General features: G+C 51.0%; 8 protein-coding genes across 9 annotated transcripts; 5 read left to right on the top strand and 3 right to left on the bottom strand.

Moving 5' to 3' along the window:
- Window positions 1–31: 31 nt before the first annotated feature.
- On the top strand, window positions 32–1,260 carry PV06_05736 (uncharacterized protein). The gene has a single exon (XM_016406767.1). The coding sequence runs from the start codon at window positions 78–80 to the stop codon at window positions 1,014–1,016; it is 939 nt and encodes a 312-aa protein (XP_016262371.1). The 5' UTR covers window positions 32–77; the 3' UTR covers window positions 1,017–1,260.
- On the top strand, window positions 1,250–3,093 carry PV06_05735 (uncharacterized protein). The gene is made up of 2 exons (XM_016406766.1): window positions 1,250–1,555; window positions 1,655–3,093. The coding sequence occupies exons 1-2, from the start codon at window positions 1,408–1,410 to the stop codon at window positions 2,494–2,496; spliced, it is 990 nt and encodes a 329-aa protein (XP_016262370.1). The 5' UTR covers window positions 1,250–1,407; the 3' UTR covers window positions 2,497–3,093.
- PV06_05734 lies at window positions 3,076–5,391 on the top strand. Of its 2 annotated transcripts, XM_016406765.1 has the most exons (3): window positions 3,076–3,279; window positions 3,715–4,297; window positions 4,358–5,391. In XM_016406765.1, the coding sequence occupies exons 2-3, from the start codon at window positions 3,856–3,858 to the stop codon at window positions 4,708–4,710; spliced, it is 795 nt and encodes a 264-aa protein (XP_016262369.1). In that variant the 5' UTR covers window positions 3,076–3,279; window positions 3,715–3,855; the 3' UTR covers window positions 4,711–5,391. The 2 variants fall into 2 exon arrangements, with proteins under 2 accessions (XP_016262369.1, XP_016262368.1); XM_016406764.1 differs by having other exon boundaries at window positions 3,076–4,297.
- On the bottom strand, window positions 5,254–7,366 carry PV06_05733 (uncharacterized protein; the record flags this gene model as incomplete). The annotated part of the gene is made up of 3 exons (XM_016406763.1): window positions 5,254–7,006; window positions 7,065–7,194; window positions 7,268–7,366. 3 exons carry the CDS (start codon window positions 7,364–7,366, stop codon window positions 5,418–5,420), a joined length of 1,818 nt encoding a protein of 605 aa, XP_016262367.1. The 3' UTR covers window positions 5,254–5,417.
- Window positions 7,367–8,304: 938 nt separating this feature from the next.
- Window positions 8,305–13,660, bottom strand: PV06_05732 (uncharacterized protein; the record flags this gene model as incomplete). Its single annotated transcript, XM_016406762.1, has 1 exon — window positions 8,305–13,660. The coding sequence occupies one exon, from the start codon at window positions 13,658–13,660 to the stop codon at window positions 8,414–8,416; it is 5,247 nt and encodes a 1,748-aa protein (XP_016262366.1). The 3' UTR covers window positions 8,305–8,413.
- A 549-nt stretch (window positions 13,661–14,209) lies between these two features.
- On the top strand, window positions 14,210–18,344 carry PV06_05731 (uncharacterized protein; the record flags this gene model as incomplete). The annotated part of the gene is made up of 2 exons (XM_016406761.1): window positions 14,210–14,372; window positions 14,430–18,344. The coding sequence occupies 2 exons, from the start codon at window positions 14,210–14,212 to the stop codon at window positions 18,293–18,295; spliced, it is 4,029 nt and encodes a 1,342-aa protein (XP_016262365.1). The 3' UTR covers window positions 18,296–18,344.
- PV06_05730 (uncharacterized protein) lies at window positions 17,278–18,876 on the bottom strand. The gene is made up of 2 exons (XM_016406760.1): window positions 18,679–18,876; window positions 17,278–18,626 (listed from the first exon to the last, which is right to left on the bottom strand). Exons 1-2 carry the CDS (start codon window positions 18,859–18,861, stop codon window positions 18,327–18,329), a joined length of 483 nt encoding a protein of 160 aa, XP_016262364.1. The 5' UTR covers window positions 18,862–18,876; the 3' UTR covers window positions 17,278–18,326.
- A 476-nt stretch (window positions 18,877–19,352) lies between these two features.
- PV06_05729 (uncharacterized protein) lies at window positions 19,353–23,090 on the top strand (the record flags this gene model as incomplete). Its single annotated transcript, XM_016406759.1, has 1 exon — window positions 19,353–23,090. The coding sequence occupies one exon, from the start codon at window positions 19,353–19,355 to the stop codon at window positions 23,088–23,090; it is 3,738 nt and encodes a 1,245-aa protein (XP_016262363.1).
- Between the last annotated feature and the right edge of the window lie 207 nt (window positions 23,091–23,297).

Raw genomic sequence — 23,297 nt, 5'->3', positions numbered from 1 at the left:
GATTAGATATTCATAATATCTTTCAAGCTCGCTCCATCCAAACTTGCCTTTTGTTCCTGCGCATAACACTACAGTAAATGATGGACACTGCACAAGCTGCTACGGAGGCACCAGTGGTCACTTTCAAGAAGCGAAATGTCAAAGCGAAGTCAACAATAAGGAAAAGAGTTGCCACCCCTCCCTCTGACTCTGATTCTGGATTCACCTCCTCAGAAGACGATGAAGGAAGGTCTATCAAACGCCGACGCAAAACTGCTGGAGTAACAGCATCTTCAGCAGAAAATCCCACAGTTCGAATAGCACCTACTGAAGAAACAACGAATGCCGCAGTCGTGCGAACTACGAACAAAGATGATGCGACAAAGAGATCAGACTGGTACGATGAAGAGAGTTTGACGAGTGGGAAGTCGGCCACAAAATCACAAGATGCCACTGCTCCTGATGGGACGTACAAAGGCACTGCGAATTACCAATCTTTTATTCAGAAGAACCCGGATCGTCAAGTCGGACCTCTCAAACAATCGAGCAATGTTAGAACAATCACTGTCACAGATTTTGCCCCTGATGTGTGCAAAGATTACAAGCAGACAGGCTTCTGTGGCTTCGGCGACAGTTGCAAGTTCTTGCATGCAAGAGAAGACTATAAACAAGGTTGGCAGCTAGACCGAGATTGGGAAATCGATACCAAGGGCAAGAAATTAACTGGCAAGACCGTGGCATCTGCGAATCGCGGCCACAACACTCAAGATGATGATGACGATGAGGCACTGCTCGAAAGCATCCCGTTTGCCTGCATCATCTGCAAGAAGCCTTACTCGAACCCGGTCATAACAAAGTGCGGACATTATTTCTGCGAAGCCTGTGCCCTGAAGAGGTATCGAAAAGACCCTTCGTGTGCTGCATGCGGTACTGGAACTGGTGGGGTGTTCAACGTTGGGAAGAAGTTGAACAGGATATTAGATAAGAAGCGGGAGCGGGAAAGACTGAAACAGGAGAAAGCAGGTGAAGAAGAATAGCCGGAGGAGGAGTTACACCTTCAAGGACTATGAGCTTTGCTATATTAGCCCTATGGTTTGTATATCTGGAGACAATACTTCGCGAAGCGTCATAATTCTTCCCAACTACTTTTCTACTGTTCGCAAGCATTTGACTCTTATCACGAGTAATACTCAACCGTAGCATTCTAGGGTGAATCAAGGAATTGTTGTCCTTCGGTTCCGGCACCGATCACAGTCAGTCGTTTCTTTCTCACCGTCACCCGTAACGACCGTTCTAAAATTCGTCGACCAGATTATGTCTGGCAGGTGAGTTGCGTGACTAGGATCTCGATTTGACATCATGCATCCTTGACTTGAAGCCATCTTTGTTTGCTATTGGCCTCGAGTCGATCATTCAAGTAGATCCAAAATGAAGGTTGCAACCCTGCAGTTCTTTCCACGTTTGGGCGAAGTGGCAGCGAATTTCAGTCGCGCAGAAAGCCTTTTGATGAGAGAAGAAAGAGAGGGCCTTCTCCAGGATATTGATCTCTTAGTTCTCCCCGAACTTGCTTTCACTGGTCAGTCAGCGTTGTGGTTCCGAGTCTTGTTGAGGCTTGTTCAGCCTTGAGATGGCGGATGACCAATATCACGAGTTCTGCCATTGACAACCATACCAGGCTACAATCACCCTTCTTTGGCAGCCATTGCGCCTTTTCTAGAACCCACTGCTGCTGGACCGTCAACAAGGTGGGCAGCTCGAACTGCCAAACGACTGAAATGTACCGTTGCAGTCGGCTATCCCGAATCAGCCGAAGAAGGGAACTACAACACTATCTTCGACAGACATATCACGGCCGAAACCGGCACCGTCGCGTACAACTCTCTGGTGTTCGTCAGTGCTAGTGGAGACGTCGTTGCCCACTATCGCAAGTCTTTTCTCTACTACACGGATGAGACCTGGGCTCAAGAAGGCTCGGGTTTCTGGGCTGGTGTGTTGCCAATAGGATGGAAGGGTCAGCAGGTCAAGGCTGCAGCAGGAATATGCATGGATGTCAACCCGTACAAGTTCGAGGCGCCTTGGACAGCCTACGAGTTTGGTAATCACGCGAGGGAATCCCGTGCGAAGATTGTCGTCATTAGCATGGCGTGGCTCACGAGGCTGAGTGCCGAAGAGATGTCCAGTCAAGTGATGACTCCGGACGAGGACACCGTCAACTATTGGGTCGATAGACTCAGACCTTTGTTCGGTCCGCAAGGGGCCGACCCCGAAGCCATCATTATTTGCGCGAATCGCACGGGCGAAGAGGGCCTTAGTCCCAGAATTGGCGAGGTACGGTATGCCGGCAGCAGTTGTGTCATGGGTATGAAGAAGGAGAACTCGATCAGGATATGGGATATCTTTGGCAGAGCACAAGAGGGTGTCCTCTTGGTGGATACCACTAATCCAGCGAAATACGCGATTAGGCTGGGGATCAAGGCTGAGGACAAGGACTCGACCGTAGACCAACCTGTGGAGTGAAAACAAGTCTCGCGATGCAGAAGATGCAAGACGAGACTTATAGTCTCTCATTCACATTTAGGATCACACCAGGCAGAGGCTCTTAACAGCACTCACAGGTCCCAAAAGCAGTTTCACGCAAGCCTGAGCGGGGACCCTGTCGTACACCCACACATGATAGCCTTGCCTACACGGCAAAGTTATGTCTCAAAAGGTCTGTCACATGCACGAGCATATCGAGTACTCCACCACTATTTGTTGGTTCCCAGGGACTGTTGCCGCCAGCCGGAGACTTGTGGGACACACACGCGCCCAGAATAAGACGCGGGTGTGTCAGCCATCGACTACATATGCAGCACATCTGGGAACAAACTGCAGTAAATGGAGGGGTCAGCAATGAAAAGCGATCATGAGATAGGTCCCTGGGTTTGATGGATGGTGGTCACATGCACAGCCTACTACTGGGCCTTCTTTTTGTCTGACGGCGGAATTGTGTGTAAATCGAATGGTGCCATTTGGTCAGACAAATTTCTTTTCACGGGCTTTCGCAAAAACAACAACACTTGGCGGAATATTCGCCGCTTAACCATTATTGTATTAGTTGGATTTCGTCCAGTCCCCATCGTCCCTTTGATGAACTTCCTCTCCCGTGACCTTCTCCCAGACTTGTTACTGAATACCTCGCTCACCGGCAACACCATTGCGCTGTGTTCCATGTCGGGTTCAGAAATTTATTCATCTCTTTGATCGAAACATTCCAGTGTTGCAGACGAGTGAAACAACTCTTCACGGCTTTTTTCCAACGTGAGTCGACCCAAAATCCCTCATTTCATGCACCTTCGTCGAATCCGCGTCTCTTGAATACACTATCACACGTGACAAGTCTCTATCATCACGGGTTCTGCGCAGCTTCACAACATCATCACGGGCAGGGACACACGCCGCGCTCGGCTCCTCTGCTGTGATGAACCACGCCGCGATGGAATCACCCCATCACGTCGATGATGATGATGATGTTGCTGCTCATACCGCCAACTCTTCCCTTCACTTCCGCACTCGCCGGATGGCATCCGGCTGAAGTGAAGTCGAGGCCTGGCGCGTACATTCCTCACTCCACCTCGCTGTTCTCATCCTTTACACAGTTCTTACAGCATCTTATCCCACTGACTTGGACTCGCTTTCATTATCCTCCGCGACCTCGGTGTGGCTTGAATCATGGCTAATCCAAACGGCGAACAGGATCCTGCGCTGCCCTCATTGTCCGCCTTCTATCAATACGCCGATCAACTATCTAGTCCTTCTCGAGAAGCTTAGGGTGCTTGCCTCGAGGAAGCTAAGCTGGACGACCTTTTAGATCAAGTCTCCGACTACGTCAAGACTATGGACTCTTCAGATCTGAGAATGAATGCTGCGAATAACAAGCGCAAGAGAGTTCCTGGGGACCAGGGTATCGGTCGCGAGGCAAAGGCGCAAAATACAAACGGTGACCACCAGGACTATGCTGCATTGCTTCAAGGCCTCGATGCTGTCTCGGGCGCGGATGACAGTACGCGAACGGCGCAAGCTGCTCTCGCAGCACCCATGAACCCTTCCGCTTACCCCGAACCAACGCCCTTCGACGGAGCAGCTGCGCTCTCCTCGGCATTCGATGAGAATAGCCCTCCTGCGGTGCCTAATATGGGTAATAACATGAACAGTATGGGCAACAACATGGGCGGCCTCCCGCAAAACAACAGCCATGGTGGTAGGGAGTCGACGTCTGCAAAGCCCGCCGTCGGATCTGCCGAGTGGCATCAACAACGCAAGGACAACCACAAAGAAGGTATGTGGCAATCATCTCGTGAGCGACGTTCCCGGATATATCATGCTGACCCAGACCTAGTTGAACGACGTCGCCGTGAAGTCATCAATGAAGGGATCGAGAACATTGCAAAGATCGTCCCGTGCACGGAGAAAAACAAAGGTGCCATCCTTCAACGCACACATGAGTACATCATCAACTTGCAGAACAAGGAAGCCCAGTTTGAGACTGAGCGTGCAACCTTTGACGTTGCCCTCAAGGAACTCACCAACCGTCTTGATCGTATGAAGGAAAGTGCTCGTGCTGCGTGGGCCGAGAGCAACAAGTGGCAACAACGCGCACGTGATGCCGGTCTACACTTTGACGATTATGACGAGGCAAATCTCACCGGGTTTGAAGATGACGACGTCGCTGCTGCCGACGTTGTGTCTTAAGCTTTTGTTTTTCCTTTGGGTTGTCCATGAGTTGACGGAATGATTTCATTTTCCTCTTCTACACCACTCTTGTTCACAACACAAAGACAAGAGATCGGTGAGGCGTTGAAGGCGTCTTCATGCCTATATCGATGGGTTTTTTCCTTCTCTTTTTTGGTTGACCCTTGAAAAAATGAGGGTTCATGGAATGATCTGGAAGCTGGATTGCCATGTTCGGCCTGCTATTCATCCAGTACAGTACAACCCAAAACCGGGCTTGTGGAGAGCCGATAGCACATGGACAGAACTGAATGAATGAAAGAATTAGATCAAACAACCTCATTGAGAGAGAGTCGACTAGTAAGGAGAATAATTGGTGGACCCAAGGCTTGTTCATGCACAGTTTAACGGCCCGGCACACACCAACACACAAAGACAGCACCTGCAATGTCGGAGTTTGCGCACAAAGGAGAAATCTCCCTGGGATGGCTTTGGGAAGGTTTTATGAGATACCATTAGGAGCAGATTGAGGGGCTTTGTGATTTTTATCAGATCAGGGCAACGGGACCTGACTGGACGCTTTTGCTAGCCTGTAGCTATTGAATTGTTATTTTTTTTCTTGTGTTTGTACTCCGTATGTGCTTCAAAGGTTTGAATTGTACACGTCTCTTGGTCCTTTTTTGGGTGCAGATTGTCCTCGACAAAACTCGGAGGTAATTTTCTCCTTGTCACTTTGGGTGTCTTTTGTTTCTCCTCAGACTCATCCTCCCCGTCATGCCGTCCTTTGGTCTGGCGGCCCCGTGCAAGACCTGGTACGGCTTGTGGCCCTCGATGGTCAACCTCTCGTGTCCCGGCACTCCGTCCCCGAACTCGTCCCTGGTCTCGACGGGGGTCCAGCTGTGGACCTCGGCGCCGCCGTACTCGGCCGTGAAATCGAGGTCCTTGGCCACCAAGGCCAGGGTGATTTTCGTCTCGATCATGGCGAGTTCCTGGCCGATGCAGTTCCGGGGCCCCTTTTCGAACGGCCTCCACGCGTCCTTGCCCGCGGGCGTGTGCAGCTTGGCGCCGGGGTAGGGGGTCAGCGACGGCAGGAACCTCTCGGGCACGAACCGGACCGGGTCCGGGAAGTAGTCGGCGTTCCGGTGGATCATGGTCGCGACCGGCCACACGTGGAAGCCCTCGAGGGGGTAGTTCCTGCCCGTCTTGGGGTCGTGGATGTACCGGTCCTTGGACGCCGCGACGTCCTGGGGCCTCAACAGCTCCCGGAGCGTGCTGGCCGGCGGGAAGAGGCGGAGGACCTCCCTGATCACCGCCGTCATGTACTCCAGTCGGTTGATCGAGTGGGGGTCGGCTTTGATCTTGTCGGCGATCTCTTCCGGGGTGACGGGATCGCCGCCGCCGCCGCCGTGGGTGCGGGTGCCGCCGTAGACGGCGTCCAACTCGGAGACGAGCCTGGCGTGGACCTCCGGGTGCAGGTGCAGCAGGTACATGGTGTACGAGATGGTGGCGGACGTGGTGTCGTGGCCGGCAAAGATGAAGGTCTTGATCGAGTCGATGGCCAGTGTCCGAAAGGACGCGTTCATGGTCCCCGAGGAAGAAGACTTGTCGTCCGCGGCTTCATTGTCGTAAGCGTCGAGGGCGAGTTCGATGACGGAGCGTTTGCGGTCTTTGAATCCCTTCTTCTCCGCCGTGGTGGCGGCGCCGTTGCCGGCGGCGTTTGCTGCTGCTGCTGCTGCTGCCGCGTTGCGTGCCGCGACCCGCTTGTCAATTTCGGCGCCCAAGAGAGCGTCCAACTTGCGCATGTTCAGCCACACCTTCACATCGCGCTTGAGGTTGATGTCGTCCAGGGGTGAGATGCTACTGGCGCTGGGCATGAGGTCGACTTGTCGTCTGAACGTGGTGACGATGGGGTGTGGTTCCGGGTCGAGCTGCGCGCGGAAGTCGGTGTCCATGACGATCTTGCCGATGATGTCGATCGTGTACCGGGTGCTGAAGGTGTCGAGGCTGATGAGTTCGTTCGTCTTGGCCTTTTCGCGAAGGATGTCGAGGAACACCAAGGTCGAGTCGACGATGAACGGGACCAAAGTTATGAGGTGGCTCGCCGAGAAACCGGGATTGAAGATGGAGCGCAACACCTTCCATTGACGACCTTCGAGGCCAACCATGTTGTCACGTCCCAGGAGCTTGGTGAGGTAGTTTGTGGTGAGGTGGGATTTGCGGAGTGACTGGCCGGTCGTCACGTACTTCGAGGCCAGCTCAGGGTCGGCAATGAAAAGCCATCGGGGACCAATTGGCCACCAGTCGACGTAGAATACATCTACACACTTTGTGAGATGGCTCTTCCGTACGGCGTCAAAAACGAAAACAAAACTGACCTCCAAGGTCGAACTTCTTCCTGATGTAGTTTGCCCAGTTCTGTACGTGAGTTTCTGGAGGAAACAATTTCTTGCATTCCCCGGCAAGAGGGAGATGGCCCCAAAAGGTGCTCGGTCGAGGTGGTTGTGGCTGGTTTCGATAAATTCAGCTGAAACAACTCGAGCTGTACAACACATGGCCATGGTTGGCAAAGGACACATACCAGTCCATCAAACTCTCTGCGTTTCTTGTAGAGCAGATTCAGAAAATATCCAACACCGACCGTCAGTAGGGTGAGAATTGCCCCTAGAAGCCGCCACATGGCGACGGAGTACAGACTGAGCTGGATTCGCTGAGAATTGATATGGGAGAATCAACTGGATTCCATGTTTCCGACAGGAATGCCTTTTGAAAGCTAAATGCAAAAGATCTGGAGAAGAAGTTAAGAGTCAAGGTGTCATGGCCGAATCAAGGGGCTACCATCGACGACACCTTGAGGTCAGTTGTAGAGGTTCCGAATCAAAGATTCCCGAACAAGGATGGCGCAATTGTAATGATGACCCGGAGAAAAGCCAGACCATGTACGGAGGAATCGTTATCCAATCGTTCTTGGATGGTCACACCAGAGATAAGCATCTTCAAGGCCCCCTGCATATTCCATGTGCATTGATCTGAACTCCGGAATGAATACGGATACGACGAAGGAAACCAAGTACCTGCCCAAAGACATCATGGCTGTTGTATCAGTACAGAGCAAGGAGGATTGGAATGCCTGGAGAGATTCAGAGCGACGCCACACGCGGCAGTTCACTATTTCCGTGCATGATCCCACCAGAGAAGCGTTCTGACAAGTCGAAGCATTTCATTATCCAAGTGAAGCTGGTAATGTTATGTTGCTCTACTTTCTATTTTGGTCTCTTCAAGTGTCTCTAGCAGATCATGAATGTATCGGCAAAGTTACTCCGTTATCTACTAAGGATTCAGAACTACAGAGGTACTTTTGTGTCTCTGCTACACGGCTTCTCCAGTGTTATAGACTTGTATAGGGCTAGTCTAGAGGTCACTGCCGGAATATGACCCGCCAACCTAGAGAGTACGAATTCACTAACTTCAACTTGGAGGAAATCAAGCAATGCGGAGTTCCTTATATTCCGTCACCCGTGGTGGCTGGAAAGGTCAGCTTCAGGATGAAAGTCAGCCCTCAAGAAATACATTTTGAAAAGTCTGATGAGCTGCGTGGCATGTCAGTGAATCTGTATACTCTACAATCTTCTCAACCCAAACGCCGACGCTATGCACATGTTCTGTCTATCTTCATAACAATGCCTCCATCGGGTCAATGACCGATGACACCTCGTCAACAAGCACTTCATATTTCAACCAAGGGGGCAGAGGTCGGGCCAGCGCTCGCTGCTTGTGCCTGATGTTGGGCGATAGCGCTCACAACACGTCCAAAATATTGCGAAACAAAACCCTCAGTATAATAGCTGTGCTCGGAGCTGTGATCACCAACCAAGTTATGCGCCAACTCGTGACAGAGTATAACCCACCAATACACAAACGCCTCGGCAAACCCATCCCCACCTACTGCTGTGGCATTCTTTTCATGTAAATCGTAATAGTATCGATAGTTGCAGAAAATACTCCCGTTGCGGTTGAAACCAATGGTCTTGCCAGAAGCTTCGAAAAAGATATTGATTGTCCGCGGATTGAGACTGAATACTTCCCCAACTTCTTTGAGCAAAGTTGCAAATGCTGTCAATCCAGCCGAACTTCGTTGAAGAAAGGCCGACGAATTATCCACGCTTGAAGGAGATAGGTACATCTGGATACCATGCTTGATGTCGGCCACAAAAGTGAGATCGTGAGCAGGACGTTCGTCGCAGTACGATTTCTTTTCGGTGAGAACGTTGGTCTCACCAGGGCTGAAGATGTCCGTAGAATTATGTGAACGTGATTTTTTGATTGCATTGAGTAGATTCTCACGGAGTTGATGCGGTGCCGTAATGGATTGCTCAGGGCCGGCCTTACCACCTCTCTGATCAAACTGGTACGGTGGGGGTGGCTCATGATCGCCACCACTGCCAGCGACCGCCTGAGGGTTGTTACTGGCGTCCTGACCAAGCATGGATTGGATATGGCGGTTATTGCTCAGGCCTAACTGACGGGACAGATTGGAGAAGAGGTTACGACCGTGTCTCCTCTGACTGTCGTCCATCGAGACCGAAGGTGTCGCAACTTCTGGGTTGTGGGTGAGACTTCTGGATTCTGGCGAGTCAGGGAAGCCACCCGGCAGCTGGTTTCGCTGCGACTTCTCCTGGGCAGCTTGTGCTTGCGACGCTTGCCACGCCGTTTGCTCCTCCTCAATACGTTTTTGCTGTTCCTCGAGTTCTTGCTGTCGCTTGCTCTCAGCGAGACGTTGTTCAGCTGCCTTTTGCCTCAAGATCCTGGAGACATTGAATCCTCGAGCACGCAGGTCCAAAAGTTCCGTCTTCAGCAGCATCTCCAACGTAATCGCCAAATGAAGCTTCGGCCTGTTGAGCAAAATATGTACTAGGGCTTGGCTCACTTGGTACAGATCTGGTTTGGCTCCTGTGATCCAGAGTATGTACTTTCGGTCATCAAGGGTAATAACAGCCGTGCGCTTCTCAGTGTGGCTGGTGTTACGCCCCTTGAGAGATCTTCTCAGCGAAATCGAAGAGACTAGTTGGACGGACAGATTCTTCTCCAGCCATCTTGCATCGTGCTTGATAGTATCACGTGGCTGCTCATGTAGGAACAACGTCGATCTTTCCAGGATCAACTTCTGTAATTTCTCTGCAGGCTTCTGGTCATGGGCTCGAGGACCATGGCGAGCAGCTTCTTCGACCAGAGAGCTCAACAAGGGAGAACCTAACATATAGTAGAAATCTTCGAGGTTTTCCTCCTGTGGCGCTGCCAATATATTGTTCTTGAAAAGATTAAAGTTGAGGTAATCGTCAATGATGATAGCATCTTGAGCGCTACACAGCTGGAACTCACGGATTCCTTGTGCTTCTTCCTCGTCAAGAACGTCGACATCATCTTCACCAATGCTAGGTTTGTTTCCACTGGGCTGCGCAACGGGGAGTTCCTTGCTTGCAAGCAAGAATGGTGCCCGTTTCATCTCCGCCCAAAGGTCTCTGTTCTTTTTGAGATCTTTGCTGCTGTCAGCCATACTGCGTAGCAATGCCATGTATTTCTCGACGTTGCGGAATGTAGCCGAGATACGTGCAGGTTCCTTAACTAGGATCTGAGCGATCTCGATCTTTGTGGGTTCTAGTTTGGAATGGCATCGCATGAGAAACGAATTCGCTTCGGTGCCAAAATCAACGTAATTGAAGATTTCGGCGAAGACATCACTCTCACCCAAGAAAACATTTCGCGGCGAGGCATGCGTTCTCGGTGCAGACTTTTCTCTATTCTTGGCGAATACTGGAACAAATTGTAAATCGTGAAGCCGTGCAATATGGTTCGCATCGAGTTCGCCCAGCCGTCCGGCGAAATATATGAAGATAGTGTGAGCCTCGTCATACGTTGTCGGAGGTCGCTTCGCTAGTACATTGATGCAGCCGTCCATTGGAGGGTTGGGCCTAATGCCGAACTCTGCAGCATGTGGTATCCAGTCTCGCTTCAAGATGTCGAACCCTAGGAGAGCCGCACCTGGATCTGCGAAACATTGTGAGGGAGTTGCAAGTTCGTCAGGTTTGTTTTCCAACGGCAGAAACGGCAACTTTATGCTCGAATAGTTGTATGTACCATATCCGTGAGCATGGTGGTGTGAGAGGAAATATACCAAAGCCCTGTCTCGCAGGTCCAAATTCGGCGCATCTTTTTTCCCTGCAGTCGCCATGATTGCAACCAGTTCTTCGACAGATGGCGTAGTACGAAGTCCCAAAGAGCTTAAAAACCTGCCTTCCGTACTATTGCTCCGGTACGCACCTTGCCACGCCAGAACGGGAAGACCCAGCTCTCGAAGCTCAGCACGCGGCTCAAATAGCTCAGACACTCTATACCGCTTGGAGGAATCTTCTTCGTCATTGCTTTTAGTTTGCTTAGGACAAATCGGAGTGGTTCGAAGCCGCTGGATGTCCGCCTTCGGAATATCATCCCTCACAGAGGCAAGGTAGCCAATAAGGTCAATATGGCTCCATTGTGGTTGTTTAGTGTTCTCGCTCTTTGCTGATCTAGGGTCCATTGAAAGGAGTCGTTCGAAAACAACACCGAGTTCTACAGTCTTTCTGACACCCAACGCCACCAAAAACTTGTCCTTGACATTGCCCAGTCCTTGGATAGTTGGAAGATCATCAAACAATTTCACTTGTGGAAAGTAAGAGTCCCCAGGCTTTTTCATGCCGAATCTTGTGGGCATGACTGTTTGTTTAGCCAGCAGCTCTACAAGAGACGTCTTGGAGGATTGACTCAACGAATCCCACTGTTTGGACAAGAGAGGCAGTACTTGAGAGCTGAAATCTGCTGACGTTGTGATGTCTTGGGCCGCAGTCAATATTTGTCGATTTCCTGATTGAGCTACAAGCCATCTCATCCAAGGGACAAGTTGCAACTCTTCCCATCCAAGGCTTTCCAATTCGTTTTTGCTCATGCTTCTGGTAAACTTGTAAGGCATCACGGTAGGTGGGACTGGGAGATGAACAGGTGTTCTGCTTGCGTTGAGGAAATGCTTGATCTCTCCGAGCTGAAGGAAGGGAATACAACCTTCACCATCTTCTTCGTGGTTGGCCACAGCGACGGATAAGAGGCTTTTGGTGGTGTTCATGTCCAGCTGTCCTCGCGAGGCTTGTTTCGTGAGCCATGAAAGGAATTCTGATACTTGCGCAGTAGTTAGTGGGCTGGATTCAAGGGCTGTTTTGATGTCAGAGACAGTAACTTCGGTGATCAGGCCAAAGTCAATAAGCTTGTTGACAAGAACCTTCGCTTCCGTAGCCAGTTTCTCAGGTAATATCGGAATGCCTTCCATGAAACTCATGTCCTTGGGAGCAACACGGACATCATGAGTAGGCAGAACGCCGCAAGTTGAAACAACTTCGATCGACGCTTGCTTACTGCAAGTCCAAAAGGCGTCTTCCAGCAGCTGACCAATCTGTCCTGAGGGTGTCGATTCTCGGAAGGTGAAATTTTTGAAGATCGTAATCGCCTCGTCCAAAAAGGGATTCACTTCTTCTAAACGGATCTTGGATCTACCATTTGCCTCTCGCATTGTCTTTTCCTTGATCTCCTGCATCTCACAGCTCCAGGCAATTCTGCACACGATACCAGCCGCCCGAAGCATTTCCATATTCCAAGTTCTCACGTATCTCGCGTTCAAGTCGATGGACTCTCGCTCAACTGTCGGGATTACTGAAGGCGCCGAAATGTGAGCACTTAAGCCAGTTGTCTGATGGGTGGGGAAGCCGATGAAGATCTTGCCTCCTCTGCTTGGTAACACGGTGCCAAAAACATCCCCAGATGCTGATGCTTTGGTAAGGCTATCATCTGGGATGTACGGTGCTGTCAAAATGGCAAGTTTTGTGAATTTCGGTGGTGGCTTCTTTGTAGCACGTTCCAGTTCCTCATTGAACTTTTGACCAGTAAACGTCTTTATAGTTGCGGTATTGACGTTTAAGAATACTGTAGCCGATACCCTCGAAGCTAATACCTCAGCATGACTGGGCGTTTCCGGGCGAGACTCAGGCTGTTGTTCTTCCGTAATAGAACCAGCTAACCGGGAGAAGAATTTTCGAAAAGATGGTGCCGAATCTCGATCTGCTATACGGGTCGAGTCTTTGGCTGCTTTCCAACCGATAATGCCCATCCATTGTCCGTCGATCTGGGCTATCTCTTTACCGACCTTGGCCACCTTCATGAAGCCCTCCCTCGTCTTAGGCTCGATGTCTCGAGGTAATGCAACGTCGTAGCTCGGTGACGTCTTCTTTGTCAGGGACAGTACATTCCAGTCATCTAACCAAAGCTCGATGTTTTCTAAACCCACAAAGGTCAAGCTGTTCGCCAGGAACTGGGCAAGCGGTAATAGTGGAGGTACAGGAGATGTAGTGTCTCGATAGTCAAGGACGAAGTTTGTGTTGCCACTGTTCTCCGAGTCTGGCAACTGTAGTCGTCTTGTGAACAGCGAGTTGTTCTTCCAGAAGAATGCCATCGCCTCTTTGCCAGATGAGACGAACGGGTTCTCGCAATCTGCGAATGTAGAGTAGAAGCCCACACCAAACGCTCCGATTTTGGTTTCGTCCGGATTTCCCTCCGCAATTCTCTTCAGACGGTTCCAGTCATTCTCGCTGAATGGTACTCCGTTGTTTGTAACCACCAGTCTCTTCAAAGTATGATTCTGCACAGTATGCTTCAACAAGCTGGAAGGTGAGGAATCGGTGGGAAGAGGGACGGTTGAGGAGGGCAGAGTTTCGAACTTGATGATGATCTTGGTGGCTGAGGCATCGGCAGCATTCTGCAAAAGCTCTCTGAGGACTGTCCACTCTCCAGAATATCTTGCCAAAACCTTGTCTATCAGTGCGCGAGTGTTGACGGTGACAGCCTCCTCGTCCGCACCAGACCGCAGGGTCTGGGCGCGCAAAGCGTCGAAATCCATCTTGACCGAAACAACGCAGACAAAAAGAAAAGGGGTAGAGAAACGCTAAAAAGAAGAGAAAGGCACAAAAGTCATAAGTCTTATAACATGTTGCTTCTAAGGAGTGGTAGAAGTGGCGATTCAACCTGAGACGGAGTTTAGATGTGAATGTTTGAACAAGGCGAATCTGTCTGCAAGGCTGTTCACTGACGTCGATCCAGGGACCATCTCCGGAGAGGTAAGTACGGAGTAACTCCGTAGGCAACTGCAAATTGCGTGGAGATGAACCAGAGAGCGCCTTGGAATGAGCCTAGAAGCCTGTGATACCACCAACGGCCGTAGCCTAGGCTCTGTTAATAAAGCCCTGTCATTAGGGTGCGTAAGCCTAAGTAACCGCCCAGTAGTGTGCCTTAGGCGGTACGTAGCACGGAGTACGGAGGTACTCAACATTGCGCCAATGTGGGTGTCTGGTCTTAGCTGAACGCGAAAACACGTGAGTCGGTGAATCAACCTCAAACCAGAGTCTCCTGTACAATTCATTATTTGTATGTCAACAATGCACCAAGGAATATGGGATACAACCCTTTCGACCCTATTGCTGGAGCAAAAGTCAACGTGCTCTGTGTGCCAGCCGGTCAGATAACGCCAGACCGGTTTCAGAGATTTGTCAAAACACTACAGAGCTCCGCCATTGTCCAGGTTGAGGACATCGAGCCTTCGGAAACCGGCCAAGGTATGGACGATTAGGGATGCGTTGATCGAACAGCTTATACTGACTATTCATCTCTAGCGCATCGCAATGGCCGGATATTTTACGATATCTCGACATATCAAGATGCGCGACGGCCGGATCTTTTCCCCTTTGAAACGAACAGCCGGAGTCAAATACTGCTAGGCCTCATTGATGGCGACAGAGTCGAAGGACTCTCACAGTCAGCCTCGCGTAACCAAGCGGCTCCGCATAATGCGTCTGTTGTACTTCAGTCCATCAAAGATGCTTTTTTACACCAGCCTCCGTCGATAAGCGGCTTACTTGTGCGCCAACTTATTTGGTGTGGGAGACAACCTTCAGCCGCACTAGGTGAAGACATCCTTTCAATGCCAGATGAAGATAGCAGAGCCGCCGCGCATCATGTCATGCTCGCTTTGTCGCGAGCGTTCATGAGTCGTACCACAGACACGATAGATGGGCTTAGGGATCGGCCGATTAGTATGGTCCCGGGCATGCTACCAGGCATCAGCTCCTCGCTTCCCTTGCGAGGTGGCCGCACACCCAATCCTGACGACGGAAATTCTACCCCAGCAACGACACGATCTCCAAACGCAACCTCTATGGCGCACGAGACCGAAGCACAAAGCGACACCTCTCGAGGCCGCTTCAACATCATCCAAGGCATGCTTCGACTACAGAATGGCCTGTGGAGCCATGCACTGGACTGCCTCTCTGATGGAATTTCCGTTGCACAAAACGGCCACGACCACTTGTGGCACGGAAAAGCCTTAGAAAGCCTCCTTGTATGCATGATACTGTTGTCGTGGTCGGACTCTAAATTTACCATACCTCAAGTCTGTCGTTCTCTTCCCAACAGAAGCGGCTACCTTCAGACTGATTCAAGTCCAACATCAACAGACTCTGGCAAGGCGCTTGCTCAATTGATGCCGCCAATCGTCGAGACTGTTATTGAACTCTATGCGAATGTCTCGAATTTAGACCTAGGCGGAGCTCTGCAGGACGTCTTACGGGAGTCTCGTATCAGGCTTGTGAACTTGTTGGTATGCGTGAAACGGAATGGCAACGTCTTGAGTAAAGACTGTCTCAACCAAATCATAACAGGACAGCTAGGTCTCGGAGAAAACACAGGCGAACCTGTTGCTATCTCCAAGGCTGGTCTGGCTAACATTCTGATCGAGACACTCCAAACAGCCCAGTCAAGCAACAGTATGTGGCACTACACGACTACACTCGTTGCCGTATCCAGCAGCTTGTCGACCCTGGGACTGGATCGGAAACACGCATTCTATTTGAAGATGCTGTTGCAACAACTGGTTCCAAGGCTTATCGAGGCGAGGAAAGTCGGAGCATCTGAGGTGGGAGTACATCCTGCTGCAGGTCTTCCACCTGTTAACAACGCATCCCAAGGAATCATTCCGGAGATGGCTGTTGGGACAAGACTTGCACTGGACCTTGCCGCTGCTGCGTATGGCTTACCTCTGACCCCCGTCCCTCACCCTCAGGAAGTCATTCCAGCGAGGCTGGAAGCCATACAATCCAAACTGCGAGCATGGGCCATCGAGCATAGCTTCGGAGACACTTTATTGAAGATAGAAATGCTACGAATCTGTGTCGTGGTCTGCGACGCTTTGCCAGATATACCAGCAAGCTTACACTTTACATCGAATATCCTCCGGGCTGCAAAGCAAGTAATCACCATGCCTCTCCAGGAGCCATGCTTAGCTATTCCGCTAATCACAGCGGAAGAACAGAACAAATTTCTGGAAAGTTTGAAAAGGGCTATTGCAGCAGCGTCGCGCATTGGTGAGAATGGCCATCGAGCAGAGTATTGGGACGACTTTCTTGTCCGAGACGTGAAGGTGTTCGAACACGATTCTTTCACGAAACTCATTCCACATAAGCCAAGCGACCTCTCTATCAAAGGCACCAGTCTTGTCGAGACCGTACGCGACCCCTTCATTTACAATCCCTTCTCGAAAGGCAAGTCAGTAATCGCTGCGCCAGTACTGGTTGCTGAGGAACTGGCGACATTCGCCGTCGTATTGCAGAACCCACTGGAAGTCGATGTCGAGATTGATCAGATACAGCTTATCACCACAGGCTGTGGATTCGCGGCGTCACAACACAGTATAGTGTTAGGGCCATTCTCGACGCAGACATTTACGTTGACTGGCAAACCCTCACGAAGTGGCCATATTGAAGTCATTGGGTGTCGGGCGACCATCCGAAACTGCTACGCCCAAGACTTCCTCATCTTTAACAACAGTTGGAAATTGCCATCTGCTCCCAAGGATGATGCTGTGGGCAGAATGAGGAGAAAATATAAAGGCTTCTCTGAACGCGAGGTTGAGACAGACACAGATCTCAAGTTTCAGTCGCCAGTCCCGACCCCCTTAAAACTGAAGGTCATCGATCCGCAGCCACGGCTGACTATCAAACCTACAGATTTAGACACCGCAGCTATAATGTTACTAGAAGGCGAGCTCCGTCGCTTTGAGTTCAAACTGGTCAATGAAAGCAACACCATCTCGGCCGATTTTGTACTAGTTACAACAGAGGACTCTGTCACCTCGCGATTGCAGGATGCTTTGGCAAGCAAAGACCTCATTCCTGCCGATCTTTACGAAATACAAACGCAGCTAGCGACCAATCCGGTTGTGGTTATTGAAGACAAGGATCGACCAGATTCAGATTCACCACTGAACCCGGGACGGAGTATAGGGTATACGGCCAGTATTGTTGGTAGGCCCGGCCTTGTGAGCGCCACTGTCCAAGCAGATTTCGCATATCTCGGAGCACCATCTTCGAAGATCAATGGCAATTTCTACACACGACAGGTGCGATTTCCCATTTCGATCACAGTCAATGGAAGTGTAGAGATCCTCAGGTGCAACATCCTCCCAATTCATAATGACTTTGCTTGGAACGAAGAATTCCAACAGAACAATCATGAGATCCGCAATGAGGTCGATGAAACTCGGAACAGGAATATCCCCCATTTGTCTCATTGGCTAAAGACACGTCGGGATGCATACGATTACTGCCTCCTATCTCTGGATCTTCGCAATGTATGGCCAAAACCTCTAAGTATCGACATCCAAGCAAAGAGACCGGACTTGGATGGTACATTGGCCAAGGACCTCTGGGATGATGCTTTCTCCGTCCAGGAAATCCTGCAACCAGGCCACATAAACCGGGTCATTCTCCTGATACCGCGTCTCTTCATCCAAGATCCATCCGCGCCCATACCTAACCTCGACGCCCAGAAGCAATTCGTGGTCTCAAAATCCAAGTTAAGCCCTGAAACCGAAGCAGCCAGTCGGGAATCGTTCTGGTACCGCGAAGAGCTTATAAAGTGCTTGCGGGGCACATGGAAAGAGGAACCATACGGGCGGAAGGGGACTATCGACCTCAGGAAGGGCATCAGGTTGAGCCCAAGAATGGTAGATGCCCTGAAATCAGATCATGTTGAGATCGAATATGGCCTGGTGCTAGCTGAAAAGCCCGAATCACCGGATGGTGATGATAAAGCTATTCAGCAGACAGGGCGATACCACTTCACGATGAAGACTGAGTTGTTCGCCACCCTATCTATCAAGATCCACAACCGCACTCGAGACACGCTGAAACTCCTCCTGCGACTTCAGCCCAGTCTTCGAAACCAGCCTCATAATATCGCTCTAGACCTATCGAGGCGCCTTGCTTGGACTGGAGTTCTTCAGCGTGCCTTGCATCCTGCAATCGAACCTGGAGGCCTGTGTGTCGCTGAACTTGGCATAATCGCGCTCGCACAGGGTGATTACGAAATCAATGCCTCCCTTGAAGAGATCAAAGGGTTAAGAACAAATCCTCCCTCAGTGGGCAGTGGGAGGCGGATGTGGCATGCTAGATCGCCATGTTTGATCGATGCCGTCCACAGGTAGCTCCTGTAGTATCGTACGCAATGTAACATGATCAGAGAACAGACAGAACAAGGTCGATGATCTGTAAGAAGACATCCCTGTCGAGTTCGACCTTTGCCAGACCAAGGCCCAGCATAAGTGACCGACTTTCCTCGGGAGACTTCGTGACAATGGCATTTGCAATCTGTGAAGCGTAGACCTGGCCCATGGTTTCACGGTCGGAACCGCCAGCGCCGAGTAGAACTCGTGGCGTGAAGCGCGCTGATGGTAATAGACTGTCCTCGTCTGACCGCGTGGTCTGGAAGTAAGGATCTGTTTGGGTCGGGTTGTCACTGAGGAGCGGCACGGTGACCTATGAGAAGTAAGTCGGAAATCCAATGCGAGTGCTGAGATCGACTTATTACCCATTGCGATAGTCTGCCGTTCTGGGTGATGGTGATAAGTATCTTGTCGGCGAATGACATGTACATCACGTCGGTTTTGGTGCCGTTGATTTTGCCGGTGACTTGCTTTGTGGGTGCCGGGAAGGGCAGAGTGACTCTGGTGTCTTCCATGACTGACAATCGGTAGTCTTGCGGCAGTCCCATCAATTCGTGAGTCTGGTATCCGTAAGTTGAATAGGAAAAACCAGCCACAAGACGGTGTTTCGACGAGTGTTGAGGTTGAAAAGTATCCTCGGCGGACTTGCCTGTTTGCAATAGAATATTCTACTTTCGACTTTACAGGAATACTGAAACGCCCAATTTAATTGTTCAAACCACTCAATTGCTGTATGGATTGTGCTATGAAGCTGTTCATCCCTCTAGCATCTACATGACACTACACCCGATATCTCAGGCGAATGCATTGCTTGAGAAACCCATCGAGAGTGCGTATGTAGTCGTAGATCGTAAGGGATAAGGCCCTCTGATATTCCCCGCTCACCGCCCAAACATCCCCTCACCACCCTAAAATTCTGCCGGCCAAAACTTTTTTCGAATCCGAATTCAAGAAACTGCGGACAGGTGTAGTTTTTGGAAGGCTGTGAGGCGATTGTTGCCTCTGGTGTTCAATCCGTCGTGAACGAGGTGAACCGGCTATGCCTCGGTTTGTCCCCCGCCAGCGGAAACATAAAGTCCTTGCACGAGAACAGGCAGGACGGCCGCACGCGCCGCAACCCACCGCCAATGAAGAGATCATCGTGCCGTTGAGCCAGTCCGAGAAAGAGGAGAGAAGACGTGCACTGAAAGAGGAGTTGAGGTCACAGCAACCGATCAAAATATCCTCCAAGAAACAAAAGCGCTTGGACAAATATATCGAGAACAAGCTAAAGAAGGACGAGACGCATGATTTATTGCGGAAACTAGAGAAAGAGAACGAGAAATACGAAGCGACGTTACCAGACTCGAGTCACCTTGGTAAACGCAGTTTTGGCGCCTTTTTAAGTGGCTCGGGAAGGGTTGCAGCACCAGAGAAGAAGGCAGACAACAAGAAGCAGCAGCAGGACGATTCCGACCTCGAGAGCGAGGACTCGTTCGAGGCCGAAAACAGGAGTGCTTTCACAAACGAAGAAAATGGGTCAGTCGATGCCAAAATCCCTGCCGCTATATCTCAAGGCCTCGGCCTTGCGCAGCCATTGGTGCTGGACGAGAATGGGTTGCCCGTGATCCAGACTCGGAAGAGCAAAAAGCAAAAGAGGGCACAAGAAGAGATATCCGAAGAACTGCCCTGGGAAGGATTTGATTCAGAGCCAAGCGAATCTGGACATAGTTCTGATGATGGAACGTCGAGTGAAATGGGGGAGTCAGATTCGGACGAATCGACTTCGAACCCCGACTCAGCGGAAAGTGGCGAGGACGATGATGAAGACGACGACGACGACGACCAGTATGGCTCAGAAGACGAAGATTCTGGGAGCGAGACATCCGAAATGTCTGGTCAACAAAAGTTGGCTCCCAGAAAGTCCGCCTTCAAAACCTGGGCCACGACGCAGTTAAACCAAGCCGTGGGACATACGCCGTCGTACACTTCTGGTGAGGGCGAGCTTTTGCCAAAGCCTGCTCCTCCCGTACAAACAACCAGGCCTATTCAAACTGTCAAGCCTGGCCTTCTTCCTGAACTTCCTCGTTCAGCAACTCTAAGAAGTGTGTACTCTGTCCAAGTCGAACGATCAGACTCGGTTCAGCAATCCCGCTCCGCCCTCCCCATCATACAGCGAGAACAGGAAATCATGGAGGCTGTACACAACAATGCTGTGGTCATAGTCAAAGGCGATACCGGCAGCGGTAAGACTACACAGCTACCTCAGTTCTTGTTTGAAGCAGGATATGGCTCGTCTGAGGGACCGTCACCCGGAATGATAGGTATAACGCAACCACGTCGTGTAGCTGCGGTCAGCATGGCAAATAGAGTGGCGACAGAACTAGGGCCTTCGGGCAAGAAGGTCTCTTATCAGATCAGGTTCGACAGTACTGTGTCTCCAGACACTGCGATCAAGTTCATGACCGACGGAATTCTATTACGAGAACTGTCGCAGGACCTCCTACTGAGGAAGTACTCGGTGATCGTCATCGATGAAGCGCACGAACGGAGCGTCAACACGGACATCCTCATTGGCATGCTCAGCAAGGTTGTTCCAGCGCGGATGCAAAAAAGCAAGTTCAATCCGGACCCCAAGCCTTTGAAATTGATCATCATGTCTGCTACCCTGAACCTTGATGATTTTCTCCACGAAAAGCTCTTTTCTCCTGCGGTGAGACCGCCCATGGTTGAAGCTGAGGGCCGTCAGCACAGAGTCACCACACACTTCGCGCTAAGGTCTAGGGCGGACTATGTGGAAGAGGTCATCGAAAAGGTCAGGCGCGCTCACAAGAAACTACCGAAAGGTGGTATTCTGGTGTTCTTGACCGGTCAGAATGAGATTCGACAAGTTAGTAGCCGGCTGAGAGCATTGCTTGCGCCCGGAAAACAGTCCTCTACTGGTGCCGCAATACCTCGCGTTCAGGTAGCAGCGAGTGAAGCACCTTTGGAAGCAGAAGACTTGGAGATTGGAGATCCGAAATTTAATACCAGGGAAGACGACTTCGACGTGGATATTCTCACACATTCTGACGAGGAAGACGAAGATGACGAGTTCGACATCTCTGACAATGAAGACGAGGGCGAAGATAACAATGACACTTCGACTGGGCTGCTCAAGTCCACTACCACACCCTCAAATGAACCCTACACTTCCGTACACATATTGCCGTTGTACTCCCAGCTGCCAACTACGGAACAGCTCAAAGTCTTTGAGCCACCACCCTCAGGAGCTCGAATGATAGTCCTGGCAACTAATGTCGCTGAGACAAGTTTGACAATTCCCGGGATCCGGTATGTCTTCGATACGGGGCGCAGCAAAGAGCGCAAATATAATCTTGACACCGGAGTGCAGAGCTTCGAGATTGACTATATCAGCAAGGCCAGTGCTCAACAACGAGCAGGGCGTGCTGGTCGTACGGGACCTGGACATTGTTGGCGTCTGTACACCTCGGCTGTCTATGAGCAGTTTTTCCCCGATCATGCCGAACCTGAAATTCTCAGAGCGCCGGCTGAGAGCATAGTCTTGCAGCTCAAAGGCTTCGCATACCCGAGACCCATCGCACAGTTCCCCTTTCCAACGCCACCGAGTGCTTCAATGCTGAACAAGGCAGAGCAGCTCCTCAAAAATCTAGGCGCACTCACAGAATCTGGTCCCATTACCGATCTAGGCAAACAGCTTTCCATCTACCCACTCTCACCACGCCTCGGCAAGATCCTGGCGGCTGGTGTCACGGATCTCAATGTCCTCTGGCATGTACTGACACTGGTCTCGGCGCTTGCTGTTCCTGAAATCTTCATAACAGAAGCCCAGCTCGATCTCAACGTCTCCTCGAGCAACAATGAAGTATACACCCGTGAAGATCAACAAGATGACGACGAGCGCGACAGAGTGAAGCAAGCATACGGCCGTGCCCGCGCTGTACTGAGCAAGTCCGACAAAAGCTCCGATGCGATGAAGCTTCTTACTGCCGTGACGTTATACCTCACCGCGGCCGACAAGGAACAAGTATGCCGAGATTTCTTCCTGCGACCCAAAGCCATGGCCGAGATCGCGCAACTTCGAGGTCAACTCGAGTCAATTGTCCGTTCCAACAACCGCACCATCACCAACGAAGTTCTCGCCGCGAGCAAGGCCAACGTTTCCCTCGACAGCACTTCAAAAGGGAAGAGTAAAATCAAACAGTTGAACACGATAGCGGCGTCGGGATACATCGACCAAGTCGCCGTCCGGTACGATCAAAGTGCCAACTACGTCGATCTTGGCACGACACCCAAGCCTCGAAGGGCAATCGACGTCCCTTATATTCCCCTGGTGCCGCTGCACGACAGGGCATCTGCCACGCTCTTGGAGAGAGCCGTCTACATCCACCCTTCTAGCGTTCTGGCCAGGCTCGGCGTCAAGGACGTGCCGGAGTACATCTGTTACAGTCATTTACAGCGCGCACAAGCTCGCGCAGTCGTGTCTGGATTCGCGGCCTCCAAGATACGAATGTTCCCCCTGACCCCGCTCGACGGCACCCAGCTGGCGTTTCTGGCCAGGGACACGGCCATGATCGAGTACGGCAAACCCGTGGCGAAGAGTAAAATCGAGGATGTCCCCGGCACGCCCAGACGGAGAGAGTGCTGGGTCAATGTCGAACTTCGAGGGGCCAAGGGCACGGGAGGGTACGGGTGGCCTCTGCCGCCTACCAAGGTTCGACAGGTCATGGACGTCAATAGCAAGAGTGGCTGGCGAGTCGAGAAGGTTTTGAGCTGAGGCCTTTTTGTCAACCATGAATGAATTACGCAGATGTATGCCTTGTCGATAGGTTCTGAAGAATTTTAAAGTAAACTTTACTGATCTCCGTATATTGTCTAGTCATGTCATGCCATGTCCGTGAAATACCACTTCACGTCTTCAGGACTCAAAGTGGCACATTTCTATTTCTTATGTGATTTGTCTCTATGTCGATCTATGTCGATC

The sequence above is a fragment of the Exophiala oligosperma genome (assembly GCF_000835515.1).
Source record: "Exophiala oligosperma strain CBS 72588 unplaced genomic scaffold supercont1.5, whole genome shotgun sequence".
Taxonomy (NCBI): domain Eukaryota; kingdom Fungi; phylum Ascomycota; class Eurotiomycetes; order Chaetothyriales; family Herpotrichiellaceae; genus Exophiala; species Exophiala oligosperma.
This window is presented reverse-complemented; position numbering and strand designations above follow the sequence as displayed.

Excerpts from the sequence above, each read along its gene's own strand:
- PV06_05730 (XM_016406760.1), bottom strand. The coding sequence starts at position 18,861 with ATGGGACTGCCGCAAGACTACCGATTGTCAGTCATGGAAGACACCAGA. Across the intron at positions 18,627-18,678 it reads ACGGCAGACTATCGCAATGG|GTCACCGTGCCGCTCCTCAG; the intron begins GTAATAAGTCGA and ends TACTTCTCATAG.
- PV06_05736 (XM_016406767.1), top strand. The coding sequence starts at position 78 with ATGATGGACACTGCACAAGCTGCTACGGAGGCACCAGTGGTCACTTTC.
- PV06_05735 (XM_016406766.1), top strand. The coding sequence starts at position 1,408 with ATGAAGGTTGCAACCCTGCAGTTCTTTCCACGTTTGGGCGAAGTGGCA. Across the intron at positions 1,556-1,654 it reads CCCCGAACTTGCTTTCACTG|GCTACAATCACCCTTCTTTG; the intron begins GTCAGTCAGCGT and ends CAACCATACCAG.
- PV06_05734 (XM_016406765.1), top strand. The coding sequence starts at position 3,856 with ATGGACTCTTCAGATCTGAGAATGAATGCTGCGAATAACAAGCGCAAG. Across the intron at positions 4,298-4,357 it reads CAAGGACAACCACAAAGAAG|TTGAACGACGTCGCCGTGAA; the intron begins GTATGTGGCAAT and ends ACCCAGACCTAG.